The sequence below is a fragment of the Rattus rattus genome, chromosome 2, assembly GCF_011064425.1.
Source record: "Rattus rattus isolate New Zealand chromosome 2, Rrattus_CSIRO_v1, whole genome shotgun sequence".
Taxonomy (NCBI): Eukaryota; Metazoa; Chordata; class Mammalia; order Rodentia; family Muridae; genus Rattus; species Rattus rattus.
This window is the reverse complement of record NC_046155.1, coordinates 95,658,515-95,675,581: the sequence shown is the minus strand read 5'-3', so window position 1 is coordinate 95,675,581 and position 17,067 is coordinate 95,658,515. Positions and strand designations below refer to the sequence as shown.

Sequence of the window (17,067 nt, the reverse complement as noted above, 5' to 3'; positions counted from 1 at the left end):
GCCTCAGGACCAAGTTTTGCCTCTAACTTTGTAAACTCCCACTCATCCTTTGCTCTGTCTACCCATGGATGCCGGTTCCAGGTTTCCTTAGCTGTGTCTGGAGCACTTCTCTGGCGGGGACACCATAGACTCTCATAGCTATAGTCACTCCAGGAATGAATCCCAACGTGCAGTTTAGAGGTCCATGAGGTTCCTCACCTGCTGGGGGAGTGGTGGCCTGGAGTTTCTTGTCCTTAATATATCCCAGGAAGGCCCATAGGTAGTTAGGACTGGATAGGTCGACAGGGAGGACTGCTGTCTTTGGAGAAGTGTTGGGGGCTGGGCATTTACGCAAGGGCACTGGGATTACAGAGCACTCCTGTACTGCTTGCTGAACTGTTTCCCCAATCCCTAGATCTCCTCAGTCAGTGATCATCTTCTAGCCAGAAATAATTAGGAGCATGCGGAGTCCTGCTGGTGGGGAAGGCTGGTGAACCGGGGGCCGAGAACAAAGCGAAGCCATGTGAAAGATGTTTGACTTACAGGGATGGAGAGGAGCGGGTTCTGCTAAAGACAAGTTGCAAAGGGGAATTCGTTCTGAGTAATATCTTCAAAGTGTCTAGTCAAAGCTGGGACACTTGTCTGTGTTTTAAGGAAGGTCTAACAACAAGACCTAGCACAGTACAGATTTGGGGTCAATACTGAAAGAACTTTCTAATAGCTAGCAGTGCTCAACCACAGCAGGAACTGCCTTGGGAATAGTGAACATTCTGTCACCCATGGATATGCAAGCCAGCAAAAGTGACCCCTTAGAGAGACTCAAGAAGAGGCACTCACCACCATGTACTGGGGTATCCTAGAGGAAGGGGAAGAACTAAGAAACTACCGGATCATTTTCCAACCCTGAGAGTTCACAGTGTGTTATTGGTTTAAACTGACTGGTGTCAGTGATGCCTGCGATCCATGGGGCAAGGACTACAAGAGTCAAGCAACAGCTGGGTCATGAAGTGTCTTCCATCTTCTTGGCTTCAACACTATCACATCTTTGCAGGGACAACAACCAATGTCTGAAGTCAAGAATCCTTCAGTTCAGCCTCTTCAGGAGGGGCACCCCCTCCTGCCTAAGCCTGGACACTTACTCCCCTAGGCCATGCCATGGCTCAACTTTCTCCCTGAGTGGAACCACAAAGGGTTCTGGGAACATATTGCATTCTAAAATACCTAAATATAGTTGCCTTTGGGCAAAGGTGTCCTGGTGCCTGGGCGTATCCTTCAGAGCAAAGAGCAGGAGTGATGGGGTTTGCTGTACATGTTGTGTCCTAGGAAACGAAAAAGGGCTCTTGTTTCCACCCTACCCGTCAGCCGCCAGGGCTCTCTCTGGAGGTGGTTTAGCAGGGCACTGAGTAGTGGTAGGTGATAACCCATAAGAAAACTGCTACTCTTTGTCCTAGCCAGAGGGTCCTCTGTGGGTTCTTCTCGTATGTTTCAGCTGACTTCTAGCTTGTCACCACAAGCTACCCATCACCAGTTCCCCTGGCAAGAAAAGGTGGTTCTGTTCAGAGGACATGTGGATTCCAGAAGGTGGACTTTGTCACGGGGAATCAGGTCCTGCTGTGCAATTAATGCAGATTAGTATAGTTCACCGCCTCCTGCCACTGGCGAGACACTCTCCTCGGAGCCTCAGCTCACAAGAGCTTCCTTGGGAACTCCTTCCCCAGTGTGACTAGGGTCTTTTTACCTGTACCGTATTAACCGGATGATCTTATTGTTCATAAAGTCCAGAGCATGTGGATGGGAAGAGTCAATGCAGAATCCATCACTCAGGGCGATCTTCAGCACCTCCTCCACAAAGGCCTGGAAGCTGTTGATCTGCTTGTTGGCAGGGACCACCCACAGCCTTTTGAGGTTCTGCTTGGTGTATTCTTCCTCTGGAAGGCCTTCCACGTTGGCCACCCAGTCAAGAGTCAGGTGGTTAGGGTCCTGCAAGTGACTGGTGATGGAGGAGAGATTGCCATTGGAGCGGTAGAAGAGCTTAGAGCCAAGCAGTTTGAGGAAGAGGCAGGATGTGCTGAAGATGTTGGCGTTGAACACCTCCATGCTGGAAGACGACAGGCTGTAGATCTGTGGTGCCTCGCGCACGGTGAAGTGGACTGTTTGTACGTGCTGCTTCAGTGTGATGTTGAGCATGGCGTTCTTCTCTGCCTTGGAGAGTTCTATCTCCTTTTCCTGCAGGGCCTCAATCAGGGGCTGTACCTGGTAGAAGTCAGCTTCCCTGCGGAGCAGACCCATCTCCTGGAAGTCCTCTGGCAGATCCAGGTGAGAGGTCCGCAGGAAGTTGAGGATATAGCGGAACACTTTGCCGTCACGGTCGATGAAGCAGTTACCCTGGCTGTCCCTCTTGGTGGGCATCTTCCCACTGAACATGGCACCCAGCATAGAATCAGGGAAGCTGGTCAGGGTTGCCAGTGAGGTTGTGTAGAGCTTGCCCCCAACATTCAGTGTGATGGGGTCAGACATGGTAGGAGGCTGGGTGCCTGGAAACAGTTCTGGATGGGTAAAATGAGAAATGATTATTACCCAACCATATCTGCATAGTCTCAGTCCTACTCCTAACTATAGATCAAGCCTACATAGAGGGTAAAGTGTAACGATGGCTGGAGAATGGCTGATAACCACCGGGCTATGGAAAGCATGTTAAACTCACAAGGGAAGACACGCACAGCCTGTGTCCTAGTACTCAGAGGAATCTTTGAAAAGCTTCCTTGGTGGTTTCAAATGTTCAGTGGGACCAGAGAGCCACTGGTCCGTGGAAGGAAGGAAAATGTGTCTGGGAAAGAAACTCCTTGACTTTTTTAAATGAATATTAATTTGCATACATAACGCTCCTGTCATCTTTGACAGAGACAATGCCGTTATCCATCCCGATTGCAGATGAGGACAGCTGGGCCAGGACTTATTCCTGGCTTACAGAAGTGGGTGTTTTGGCAGGATTCAAACTCAAGTTCCCAGCTGGAGAATGCTACTCTTTGAAGTACTTAACCAATGCCTTGTGATTGGGCTCAGTGCTCTCATTGCACTCTGGAGAGAATTATTTTTCTCTTTCAAATTACAAATGGTTGTAACTTGAGCCATTTCCATCTATCTACCAGAACTATCACGGATCACTTGGTTTTTGGCCTCCAAATGACAGTCTTCTGGACATACACGCACGCACGCACGCACGCACGCACGCGCCGTCCCACCGTACCCGCCCACTCTGTCGTGAAGACCCTCATCTCATTTGGTTCCTCAGCTTCTGAGGCTGAGCGCACAGCGGTGTTGCTTCCTGCAGGTGTCCCCCGGGTGGAGGTGGCTCAGCAGTTAGAGCATTTATTGCTCTTGCAGAGGGCTGGGCTCAGGTCTCATCAATCTTGTTTGAGCTAACTGCCTGTAACTCCAGTCCCAGAAAAATCTAACGCCCTCTTCTGGCCCCTGGGGGGACTACATGCATGTACTGCACGGACATACATGCAGGCAGAATATTCACACATATGCAATACAAATAAACAAAATATTTTTGAAAGACAGTTAAAAAACCTCCCCTCACTGTCTTACAGCCTCTAGAATCTAGGGCATTAGCCTCCTTTAACTGGAAGCTTTGGATCTAAAATCTTTTTAAGGTTCTGGAGAGCATGAGCTATATACACCCTCTCAGCTTCCACAGGGAAGCTGTAGAATGGGCTCAGCAGCACTACCCTGACAGGAGGTAGGGAAACCAGGAGGAAGAGGCCTCAGTTCTGCCCTACAGAACCCATGCTGGGGTGAGTCAGGGGAGGGCAGACAAGAGACGGTGAAAAGCGTACTGACAAGACAGACTGTGAAATGAGTCCCGCACAGCATCCTGCTAAACACACTTACTGCCCAGATGGGGAGCTGGCTCCATGGAGGTGTGGATGGGACAGCAGCGGCAGAGAACACTTCTCTGTATGTCTCTATTTGAAGAGGGTTTCTCCTGACCCCCTTTCTCTCCAGAGATGGAGCCAGGAGGAACAGAGAAGCTCAGCCGCTGTGTGCCTCTGGGTGGGGGAAATGTTCCCTTTCCTTTCAAGCCCTTCTCAGTCTAATGGGGCGCTGGGATGCTGCAGAAAAGCATTAGCCATCTGGAGTGTCTGAGGAGCAGCCAGCCCACGGCGAAGTTACAAAACTCTTGGCAGAAACGTGGAACAGATGGGCTGTGAGACATTGGGAAGGTTCAACAGAGCTGGGCGGCGAGCAGCCGTGGAAGGGGTGGAGGCCAGCGACTGGAAACAGCAGCTGGGCTGGTGCTTGGGCGTACAGTTGAGGCACACACAGGCAGGACCCAGGAGTGGGTAACCGTTACTCTGGATTAGGTGAACTAACCTAGCATCTCCTTTCTCTTCTTTCCCATTCCCAAACTCTTTTTCTTTTTAAGACAATAACTTGCATATTTTAGGGTTTTTTTTTTTTTTTATCCTTGAGAAATGTCACTCTCTCTCCCAACCCTGACTCTCTAAAACACTGAACTTCAAGCCTAGGCTTTAGGAATCGGTAAAGCTCCACAGGCTCAAGGGCCAGAGGGGCTGGGCTCTATTTCCACACAGTTCTGTGCGCTAAAGACTCCGTGTCTCCTCCAGGTGAGTGCAGAAGTGTCAGGGTGGGAGGGTTGGGAGACATGGGCTTTCCTGGAGATCTGGGGGGGACTAAACACTTCCTCCGCTTGCACAAAGTAGAGGAGTGTGGTTTCAGGACTTCCTGTTTTTTGTCTGGGGAAAGCAACAGTTTTAGATGGTAGAGCAGAGGTAGACTAAGGAGACGGGGGCCCTGACCCAGGGAGCCCTCTATGGAGTCTGCTCCAGACCCACTGTGAACTCTTCTTGACCAGGTCAGAACTACGATGTCTTAAAGCCATTTCTGTAAATGTTGCAGGAACTTAGTTACAGGCCTGCTCCCTAGTCTACACCCCACATCTTCCCTTGGCTCTGTCTTTCTTTTATTCTCCTCCGGTCCTGAAGCACTGATCCCTGTCCAAACCATTTCCACCTTATCCTTTCACTCTAGCCCCAACCGCACCTCTCTCTGCATTCCGGGCTCTGGCACTCACCCCCGCCCACCTGTCCCTACACTTTTCTCTCCATCTTTCCTACTGCCAATGTTTATGTCCTGAACTAGAAGCCAGATTATCTGTTAAGGCTCTGCCCAAATTCCTATGTTAAGAACTCTCTTCTCATTGGGCATGGTGGTCCATACTTTGAATTCTAGCACCCAGGGAGGCAGAGACAGGAAGATCTCTGGGAGTTCAAGGGCAGCCTGGTCTACATAGCAAGTTCCAGGTCAGCTAAGCTTACACAGAGAGGTCCTCTCTAAACAAAAACCTCTCTTCTGAGGGCTTCAATCTTGCTCAGTTTGATGGTTCAATCCTGTGATCTTTGCTAGTTGAGAGCTAAAGCAGGAGAATTCTAAGTTCAAGGCTATGGCAGTCAACTTAGTTAAGTCCTTGTCTTACAATAAAAAAAGGGCCAGGATGTAACTCATTAGAAGAATGCTTTCTTAGCATGCAGAAAACCTCAGTTCAATCCCCAGTACTGGAGAAATGGTCCTCCTGCCCCCACCACGCCTAGCCCTTTCTCTAGTGTTGCAGAACATCTGATGGGCTACAGCTTATTAGACTGTGTAAACGCTGTTAATTTTCAGAAAAGCGGTGCATTTGTCTAGGGAATTACAGGCATTATTCCCAGGGGTCTGAAGCTGTCTAGGCTAAAGATGAAAAGACACACCCAGGGTAAAGAGAGGCCCTGTCTTGGCAGGCAGCCTCCCCTCCCACCCGTGTTCCCACGGATCTATTTTCCCGGTCTATAAGAAGTCATTTCATCTACCGAAGCTCCTGGGATGGCCTATCAGGATCTTCTCAGAGTTTCAGCCCTTGAATAAACCCTGACTTCCTTCTCATCATGTCCTTGTCTCACAAGTATTGGCTTTTGAGAGGTGAACACACTCAATCTTGGAATAGAAACAACAGGACAAGCCGCGGATGTGACGGTATGTGCCTGCAGTCCCAGCAGCTGGGAGTGGAAGACGACCGTTCGACACCAGCTGTTCCATGACAATTTCCTCTGACATAAACAATCCACCTGGGAAGGAAGGGCTAGACTCGAGGGAGGCTCACTTAAGAGGCAGGATGTTAAAACTGAGGGGAACAAAAGGATGTTCTAAGGGGGAGGTGAAACATTCTATCCTGTAGAGAAGCTTGCAAAGCCCCCAAAATAAATAATTCCAAAGCTCTCGGAAGTCCCTGAAACCGACTCTGTTCACTAGGCCTCTTCGAGCATATGTTAACTACGAGGACTGCAGAGCAGTCCTCTCCCACAAGCAAAGCTGTCTGGAGGAGGCTCGAATCACATGGTCACCCGAGATAATTTCCAACCTACCAAGCTGCCGACAGGTTGTGCAGTAGTGGGCTTCAGCTTTTTGTGAGCTGTCACGAAGGGTTTTGGGTAACACAGATGTCTTTGAGTCATTTCTGCTCCTGTGAGTTACTCTAATAAAACTCACAGGTTCACCACATCGTTGGACTACAGTGGTTTCTTATCTGAACTGAGAAACCCAGAAAACTACTAAAATATAAACAAATTGTGCTACAGTTATATAATAGAGTATGACTACACATAATGCAACTTTTACACACACACACACACACACACACACACACACACACACACACACACACTCTCAAACATACAGATACAAAGCACTGCCACAAGTTGAAGAGGCCAGTCTCAGAAGTGTGCATGATTCTACTTGTATAATATTCTGACAAAAACTAGAGATAGAGAGGGATCTGCTAGTGGCCAGGCTGGGGAGAAGGCGTGGGCTATGAGGAGGCACAACAGAATACTTTGGAGTGATGAAAATTCTGCACATCTCCATTTCATGGTGGTCAAAAATTAAATATTATAACTCAAGAATGAGTTTCATTGACTATAAACTACCTCTGTAAACTGAGAATGGGATAGCATATTAATGAGCCATGAAATCAATACAGTAACTGGGCTGTGAGCGGCTGCTTCTCTTGTGGTGAGTTTTTGTTTCAGTTTTATGTGTGAACCCCATAAAATGATACCCCAAAGGGAGACACTCGCCTACTGCGTGCTTTAAATTAAAATCAAAATTATAGAACAGGCTGTGAGTGAAGGGAAGAGAAGACAAAGCCCCACCCTTTGAAGGTGGGAATTGAATCTATCTGCTAAACTGACCATAGGCAGGTTCACAAGAGGGAAAACATGTAAATATACAGTTGTCCCACAGATAGACCCCGGAGAAGAGTCAGATTACTGAGGTCTATACAGTGCCCCAAGTGACAAGTGAGAATATGGGCTGGGGGTTTCCACGAGTTTGCGTCAAGGATACTTACAAGGTGATGCTGGTTATCTCAGGTAATACGAGCCTTCAGAGCTCTCCCCGGAGGAACGGGTGACAGCCTGTGATAAAATCTGTTTGGGCACTGAGTGTGGTGTTCCTTGTCTATTCTGTGATTCAGTTCATCTTCTGGGTTGAGGAGCCAATAGCTAGAGAGCAATTAAGACAATTCTTAGTCTTTCCTCGAGTAAAGGATCTTCAGAGAAAGCCCCTTCCTGGACTTGGAAGGAAAGTTAGGAGCTAGAAGGGCAGGAAGTCAGAGAGGCTTTGATTTTCTTTTTTTTAATTCAAAGCACTCAGAGCACTCTATCACACCCTGGGGAATCTTTCTGAGGCCCTAGCCCTTTCATAACAATGACAGGACTCATGTCTGCTGGTGAATGGCTAGCACACAGTAGGTCCAGAGTTCTAACTGTGGAAAGCTCCAGAAGCTCCTTTGGGTGTCTACCGCTCTCAGCCCGCTTCCTGAAATACTTGTGTTGGAGCATCTTCTGTAGTTCTTACCAACAGCTGTCCACAGCAGCAGTAGCTGCTCCTGGGCAGAGACTGGTCGCCAGAGACACCAGCTATCAGAAGATTGAACTTTCACCCCTCATCTTTCAGTAGGGACCAGGGTGACAGTCACCATGGATAAATACTGTAATCAGCCATGTTTGAATATTGGAATTTTCACAAACACCCAAACAGAACTGTGAGTTGGCAAAACCAGGCACTGGGAGGGTGGGGCAGGCAGAGGGAATGAAGGACGCTGCTGTCTTTTCTCTTGCCCAGTAAGATGCACTTCCTACTCTGGTCTTTTCAGACTTATCCTTCTACAAAGAGCGAAAAATCCACTCAGCAGACTGTCTTCATGCATTCTGCAGGACATTCTTACAAATCAGCTGGCCTGGGTAGGAGGTCCTGGGACCTCTGATTAGCAGGTTAGAAGCACACATGACAACTTACAGTTGTAACTGGACTCTGAGGAAGGAAGAGCAGAGCTCTCTGAGCCTGTAGGGTCTGCACTAACTGTAGGCAGACAATGTCAGAGAATGACTGTGTGTGGGGAAATCCAACATGTTTGGTATTGGTGTAAGAGTAAAGGTAGGGTTTTGGGGGAGGGGTGTTGAATGATAATGAGTCGATAGGCTCATATATTTGCATGCTTAGTCACCAGGGAGCAGAACTGTTTGAAAGGATTAGAAGGATGAGGAGGTGTGGCCTTGCTGGAAGACTGTGTCAGTGGGAGTGGCTTTGACATTTTGAGAGCCCAAGCCCTACCTATCTTTCCCTACCTGTTGTATATAAATTAGGATGTAAAGCTCTCAGCTCCAGGGCCAGTCTGCTATATGATAATAGTGAACTAACCCTCTGAAAATGTAAGCCAGCCCCTAATTAAATGTTTTTTTTTCCAGTTGATAAGATAAAATTGTCCACCTAAACATACAAAGCCCTGTACACATTCATCCCTTAAAAACAATCATAACAACCTGTAAAAGTACAGCATGGAATCTTAACATCAGCTTCCATGGTCTCTCCCGCGGCGGCTTCTCTGCCTCTCCCCATCTCTCCTCTAAATGCTTTTTTGAAATAAATGTTGCAGCCAGGTGGTGGTGGTGTACACCTTTAATCCCAGTACTGGGAAGGTAGAGGCAGGGGATCTCTGAGTTCAAGGCCAGCCTGGTCTACAGAGCAAGTTCTTGGATCTCAGCTAGGGCTACACAAAGAAACCTTGTCTCTAAAAACCTGAATGAATGAATGAATGAATAAATAAATAAATAAATAAATGAGTGTTGACTTGGTCATGGTGTCTGTTCATAGCAATGTAACAGTGAGTAAGATGAAAAAAAAAAAAAAAACAGTGAGTAAGATGGGGCTGGGGGGTGTAACTCAGGGGTAGAGTACTTGCCTGGCATCTAAGGCCCTAGGTTCAGAAAGTGGTTTTAAAGGGTTGAAGTGTATCGCTCATGAGTATCTGCCAAATATATTCAATCCTGGTTTCCATTCCTAGCACTGCAGACAGGCAGACAGACAAAACTGGTGATGAAAGCTATAAGCAACAGAAGGTGTAATAGCCTTAATAAGTCTGAAACCTCCTGAAGCAGCTTGTTCAAATACCACCCTGCACCCTGCTTGGCGGCCCAGCCTGCCACCCGTCCCAGGGCCTCACTTACCATCTGGCAACTCTTTACTCATGTTAATTAATTCCTTTCATTCTGGGTGGTGGTGATCAGCTTAGAATCTCACCTATGTCAGGCAGCATTCTATCACTGAGGTGTATCTCCATCATTCATTCAGATGTGTGTGTGTGTAATAGAATCTACGACTTTGGGATGTCAAGACAGTTTCTCTACTACTATGCTTTGTCCTCAGCCCTACTTTTAATAATGTTATGTGGAAAAGAACAAGGAATGATTGATTCTGTTGTGCTAAATGCTCTCCTTTTCGCAGAGGTCCGGGACACACCACTCTCAAGTATGACTGCATGAAGCCAGGATCCGCCATGTCCCTTTGGCTTATTGACTGTTTGGTTATTTTGAGAAAGTGCAGACACAGGAGTAGCTCTGGAGTGATGCACTCTTACGCAGGGAATTTGCAAGTACAGAGGAAACTCATTAGGACCCAGAAGAGAGCAGCACGGAGATGGCCACGGTCACCTGAGACTTTCACCTGTATGAGAAGCCAACCCATATTAACTACACATTTTCCCCCATCCCCCACTCTGCCATAATTCTCCACCACCCCCAGAAGCCTCAAGCATTTTTTCCTTTCTCTACTCCAGGATGTTGTATAAACTTCAACCACAAATTCTTAGAGTCTCTTTTCTGTGGGACTCCCAAATGTGTACACACTAACCAAAACGGGCTTTCTCCTGTTCATCTGCTCTGTATTAAGTTGAAGCCCATTCTGGGCATCTAATAACCCATTTTTTCTACAATATTATTACCCTCTCCAGCTTGTAGATGAGGAAAATTGAGGCTCAGAGAGGGTAAGAAATGGCTCGAGATCACATATCCAGTCAGTGGGGGAACTGCAATCTGGATCCAATGCTGGATCTCATACCTCAGTTCATTTCTGTCTATCACAAGACCCCAATGTGTAATGAAAGCAAGAGATGCCACATCCTCACGTTCTGTGTGGAACTTTGCCCAATCACATCTGAAGCCAGGGAACAAAAAACCCCAGGATGACAAACAGCTCCTGCACAGTGCAGATCTATGCAATCAAAACCTTTCTACTTCAACAGAAACCCAGGATGTCTACTGAAAAATGCAACACTCAAAAAGCAGGTCCTTAAAGGTCAGATTCAAAAGATGGATGAGGGTGCAAACTGAATCAGGAAATACAAGTTCCCAGCAGCAGCCCTGTGTGTGGATTAACAATTCTCTTATGAAGGTTTTCCAAGAGGCAAGTTCCAGTTTGCCTGTCCAGTCAAAATGCAGTAAAAACCCCCACCCTCTCAGCCTCTCTGAGCAAACCACAGGCATCAAACTAGGAGCTGGTAGTGCCTTGATCCTTAAGATCATTGACAGGACAGTGGGGCCAGGGGGCCCTACCTGGTTCTGTGGGGCAATTTCAGTCTAGGGCCTGAAAGCCATGATTTGCAACATTTAATTAAGACCCTTGAAATAGAAATCTTTGAGATGTTCTGTAAGAACTGTACCCTGTAATCCTCAGTCCTTGCAGCCTCCAGGAGGGTAGTCGTGTGCAGTCAACCTGGTTGTGGGTGTGTTAAATATGGTGGCCCCTTTAAGCTCCATGACAGTATGTCACAGAAAATATTACCTCCACTTTACAAAGGGGAAACTGAGGCTCAGGAGGTTAGACAACTGGCCCAAAGCATCAGCAGGCTGTGTGGCCAGGCCACTCTGCCAGCAGGGTGTGCACTCTGCGGCCTTCGGAAGTGAAGATCTTTCTCCTGTAGGTATTTTCTCCTCAGGCAGCCTCAACTTGACTCCAATCAGATGCCAGGGGTCGGAGAGAGAGTGCTTCCTGAGAGAGTCCATGGCAATGCTGAAAGCCCCTGAGGCATTTCCTGAAGGTTAGCTCATTAACATGCTGCAGCACCAGTGTGAGGGACTGGGGCTGTCATCCTGATTCTAGAATTATAAAACCAAAGCCCAGAACAGTGAAGACAGCTACTGAAGACCACATACTGAGGAGAGGAGGCTCGGCTGGATTTCCAAATGAGGGCTCCTGAGCTACGCCCTGTCCAGTACCATAAGCTATAGTGTTTTATTCAGGACCATAAACAGAATTTGAATCAAGGCTTATAATGCTTCTGAGAGGAAAACAAAAGACATTGATTAATTGATTGATTGATTGATTGTGCTGATGAACTATTAAGTTACTGAGCCCAAACCAAAAGATAGGACTTTCGTTCTAAAACAGCGATAAGGAACGGAGACACAGAACCTTTTGGGTGCTATCAGTGAGGACCAACCGTGGTGGCGACTCTAAGCCTGAGTAGAAAGCTCTCTTCCCTCTGGCTCATCTCTCAGAGAGCCTAGCAATGATCTATGAGCACACCTACATGGGTCTTTATGGAGAAACTAGAACTTCCTGGAAAAATAGATGGTTTCTGGACTTTTTAAGGAAAAGTCCCAGGTGGGCCTGGAACTTCTTTTGCCAGATAATAAAGAACAAAGACTAATAAGTTCACGTTAGACGCATAGGGGAGCTGGCCTCAAGATTTAATATAATTTGAGTATCAAAAATAATAACGATAATAGATTTTGGCACATTGGAAACACTTAATGGGTCCATACTATTACTGCAAACAGAGAGGAGGGGGTGAGGAGGGAACAGGGAGAAAGAAGAAAATGCTATTTTATAAAAAGGAATACCAGGCGGTGGGCAGGCCCTGCTGCTGTCTTAGCTTCTTTTCCTGTCGCTGTGATAAAACATCCTAACCAAGAGAACTCAAGAGAGGAGCTTGCTTCTGTTTGAGGTGCAGCCTATCACAGAAGGGGAGTCGAGGGGTTTGTGGCACACCACATGGTCACACTCATCTACAGTCAAGAAGAAGAGGGCAGTAAGCACTCGGTTCCCTTTCTCCATTTGTATAGTCAGGGAATGGTCCCGGCCACTGTTAAGATGGCCTTGTGGCTGAGCGTTAGTGGCACACGCCTTTGATCCTAGCACTGGGAAGGCACGGAGGCAGCTTCGCTTGAGTTTAAGGCGGGTTGAAGTAGTAAGCTCCAGAGTAGCCCAAGCCACAGAGCTACACAGTGAGGCCCTGCCTTGGAAAAAAATGACACCCAAAAAACAAACAAACAAAGTAGAAACACAGGCCTTGTGGATGGGATGGGAATGTCTTCCACAGGCTCAGGTGTTTGCATATTTAGTCTCCAGTTGGTGTTATTGTTTGGAAGGATTTTGGGAAGTGTGGCCTTGCTGGAGGAAGTCTGTCACTTGGGGCAGGCTTTGAGGCTTTTTTTTTTTTTTTAAAGATTTATTTCTTTATTATATATAAGTACACTGTTGCTGTCTTGGGCATCAGATCTCATTACAGATGGTTGTGAGCCACCATATGGTTGCTGGGAATTGAACTCAGGACCTCTGGAAGAGCAGTCAGTGCTCTTAACCACTGAGCCATCTCTCCAGCCCAGGCTTTGAGGTTTTAATGAAAGTTATGCACCATTCTCACTCCGCTCTCTCCGCTCCCTACTTGCAGTTCAGGATGTGAGCGCTCAGCTCTTCTTACTGCCAAGATGGACTCTTATCCCGCTGGATGAGCGCAAACAAACTCCTTTACAAACTGCCTTGGTCAAGGTGATTTATCACAGCAGGAGAAAGTAGTTATCACGGACCCCCCACGCCAATTAAGATGATCAAGACAATCCCAGAGCATGCCCAGAGCCTGGCTCCCAGGTAATTCTCGGTTCTGTCACATGGACAATTCCCGCTAACACCACAGTGTTATAGGCCTGCTTTTCCAGTACTTGGAGGTAGAGGTAGGGAGGCTAGGAGTTCAGGGACAGCCTGGGCTACTGGAGACCCAGTCTTAACATACTCCTCCACTCAAAACGAACACCAACTAATACAGAAGGAATAGTACAATTAGAAGAATACTGTTTGTAGCCTCCAGTGTTATAATTCAGACAAAGATCATCAATGGATATGGCAGAGAAGGAGCACATAGTCTAGAGCAGTGCTTCTCAACCCTCCCAATGCTGTGACCCTTTCATACAGTTCCTCATGCTGTGGTGACCTCCAGTCATAAAATTATTGCATTGCTACTTCATAATTGTAATTTTGCTACTGCCAGAAATCATGATGCACATGATTTTCCAATGGTGACCTGTGAAGGGGTCATGACCTACAGGTTGAGAACCACTGGACACTAGAGAATGTATCAGACATTTTCCTTGTTACCATGGAGACGTATGCTGTCAAGACATTAACCACTAACCAAATGGCTTCATGAAGGCCCGATATCTGCCTTCTAAGAGGATGGAATCAGAAGTCCACAGAAGCAGAAATAGCTAGGATCTAATCATTAAGGAACTAATCAAATATAAACAGGTAAGATGGCTCTTTTCAGATTAAATGATTCACTCAAAGAAATTTTAGCAGGTATAGTACGTGGATCTTGACTAGATGGGATCATTAAAGGTAACAGCTAAAGGTTTTTGGAGAAGAACAATCTGGAAAAAAAATTAACACCAAGTGCTTATTTGTTAACACCAAAGGAAAGATTACAATTATGTAGGAAAACACCACTCTTGTGAGATGGATATATATTGGAGGACATAGGAAAATTTCTAGATAAGGTCTTACTATGTGCCCCAGGCTGGCCAAGAACCAATCTTTCTGCTTAGTGTGCCAAGTGCTGGGAGCATGGACATGTGCCACTATGCCTGGCTGAGATATTCACGGTCTCTTCTCTCCCTTCCTCCCTCAGCCCGCTCCTCCCATTTCTCTCTCCTTTCTTTTGTGTGACAGGTTCTCATGCTACCCTTCCCAGCCAGTCTGGAGCTCTCAGGCTCAAGTGATCCTCCTGCCTCAGCATCCTGACTGCTTGGACTACAGGGACAAGCTCTCAAGCTTGGCTTGTAGGTTAAAGTGGCTGGGAGATGTGTGTTTGTCTATGTAAAGGCAAATGCCTTTAAGCATGGATAGGTGAACGCAGGCCGTACTTGGAATTTGTTATATGTTTGGCATTGAGAGGCTGAGATAGCCAGCTAGGACCAAAGCTGGAGAAGTGTTTTGAATGGGAAGTCCTTCTAGATTGGAGCTGGCCCAGAGGATCAGCCTGCTCATCTTCCTTTCTGGGATCCAGGATTTGAGATATGGCTGTCTGGGCCTTGTTTCTGATGCTTCCTCCTGAGCCTAGAATCTGCTGCTGTTAAGTGGCAGGACGGAGACTCCTGCTGTGTATATCGAGAGACACTTCTGGAGCCAAGGTGTGTTGAGCACGGGCACGGAGAACTAGTGGGCTTTGGGGTAGAGGACAGTATATGGTCTTTGGCCAGAGTCAGTGTTTGTGGTAGGTTCTCGGAGGGAAGATGATGGTAGCCATGAAAACCATGACAGTTCAAACTGTGATCACTACGCAACATGCTAATTTCTACTCTTTTCCCTCCCCCTCTCCGTTTTTCAAGACTGGGGTTCTCTGTGTAGCCCTGGCTGTCCTGGAATTCACTCTGTAGACCAGGCTGGCCTCAAACTCAGAGATCTGCCTGCTTCTGCTGCCCAAGTGCTGGGATTAAAGGTGTGAGCCATCGCTGCCTTGTGAAATAGACACTCATATACTCATATATATATAAACTCATATACTCATATATACATATTCTCATATATATATACACACTCAAATACTCATATACATATACTCATAGACATTCATATACTCATATATACATAAACTCATATACTCATATATACATATACTCATATATATACATACATACTCATATACTCATATACATATACTCATAGACACTCATATACTCAAAGATACTCATATAGACCAGCAAGACGCCCTTTCCTTCCTCTGAAACTTGACTTTGCCAGGCCTTACATGTGGCAGCCACAGAGTACTTTATGCTCAGTACTAAGCACAATTAACCTAAGTAGGTGCCTGGCCTCCCTTCTAGGGTGGGGAAACCCCTCTCCATCCCCAGAAAAGGGCTGGGCAGGGAGCAGGGACAACTTTTTTTTTTTTTTAACTTTGTTTAATTTTCACCTTCTCATACTGACTTGTTCGCCAACAGGAATATTTTTGCCCCTGCCTTGGAGATAAACACTTTAAAACTTTCCATTTTGAACTAGTTCTGTGAACTTTCAATTTGGAATCAAACGTGTAGGACAATGTCTAATTGGGCTGCCTTGCTGAAAAGGCAAAGGAGGCTTCCACTGTGTAGGGGAAGGGACAGAGCAGCAGGTAAATTTCAAAGATGACAATGTTCACGTGAGTGATGTCTGCTGATCAACTAGCAGCTTCCCAGCCTTACCCAGGGTGATCCCCAGGATGAGGACTTTGGCCCAGAGCCCTGCAGACTTCCCCTTCACCCTTTCACACCCAACAGCTGATTGTCATCTTGTCCTGCCCTATCTCTGAGAGGCTTACAGGCTGCTCCACTCAGTCCACACAGGGGGCACTGGAATTTGTGCCCATCAGGGTGGCACTGGGGTGGGCTGGGTTAGAAGAAGAAACCACCCCGCCTGAGGCATTTCCTTGCTTGCACAGAAAGGCTTTGTTGAAGATGGTCCCTGCACCATCCCTCATCGCAGGCAGGACTTTCCTTAGCCACCCTGGCTCACTCTCCTGCTTCATCCTGTGGTTTTCCTCAGGCACCCACACCTCCTTTCAACTTTCTCTTCTTGTGGTCTTCCCACTCCTCCCACCAGTGGTAATTATAAACAAAGAGCTTTCAAACAGCCCGAGCCTGAAGATACCATGGCAGGGTTGCCTTGTAGCTTGGCATTGGATACGCTAGGGCACAGGTCCTGAAGCGCAACTTTGGATGGGTGGGGCCCCCAGACGGGCAGGAAAAGGCAGGGTCTTTGAAGGCTTCTGGGGCAAGTCACTTATCATGTGTGTTCCTCACCTGGAAACAGATATGGTGAGGCCATTGCAGGATGTAAGTAGAATGAGTATGTGTGTGACGCACTGAACTCCAGGGATGTGCTCTTTATTTCTAGTCATATGGAAGGAATGGTGCTGTGTACATCCACACGCCCTGGGTTCACTAGAGCTGGGAGGGGTCTCTGTCATTCCTGTGGTCCGCCTTGCGCTCCTCCACCTAGCCCAGCACCCACTCCTCAGCTCTGGAACTGATCAGACAAGAGGCCCCCCTCTCACCTAGAGGCCCCGCCCTCTCCTTGCCCACCAAAAGCTCCTCCCACAGAGCGTCTCTTTCTCCAGCTCCGCCTCTCAGATGGTTCGGTCCATCCCCCCCCACCTCGAAACGCGCCCCTCCCCCGCGGCCACGGGAGGGGCTACCCCACTTCACAGATGAGAACAGCGAGGCTGAGACAGATGACCTTTCACGGCAGGACAGCTGCCCCGAGAGACCCGTATGCGTCCGCTGGGTCCTGAACCCCCCCACACCTCCACCCCGGCGCACCGCACCCACCTCCTGCCCTCGCTCGGCAGCCTCCCCTCCAGCCAGCGCAGCTTCGCTAGGGGGTGGGCCGGGCGGGGGCAGGGGAGGGACGTTCCAGGCCGCGCGCTGGCCGCCGGGACTT

At 47.7% G+C, this 17,067-nt stretch overlaps 1 protein-coding gene across 1 annotated transcript; it reads right to left on the bottom strand.

Moving 5' to 3' along the window:
* Positions 1 to 869: 869 nt before the first annotated feature.
* Kctd21 (potassium channel tetramerization domain containing 21) lies at positions 870 to 16,997 on the bottom strand. Its single transcript, XM_032892959.1, has 2 exons — positions 16,956 to 16,997; positions 870 to 2,525 (listed from the first exon to the last, which is right to left on the bottom strand). The coding sequence occupies exon 2, from the start codon at positions 2,494 to 2,496 to the stop codon at positions 1,714 to 1,716; it is 783 nt and encodes a 260-aa protein (XP_032748850.1). The 5' UTR covers positions 2,497 to 2,525; positions 16,956 to 16,997; the 3' UTR covers positions 870 to 1,713.
* Between the last annotated feature and the right edge of the window lie 70 nt (positions 16,998 to 17,067).

Excerpts from the sequence above, each read along its gene's own strand:
- Kctd21 (XM_032892959.1), bottom strand. The coding sequence starts at position 2,496 with ATGTCTGACCCCATCACACTGAATGTTGGGGGCAAGCTCTACACAACC.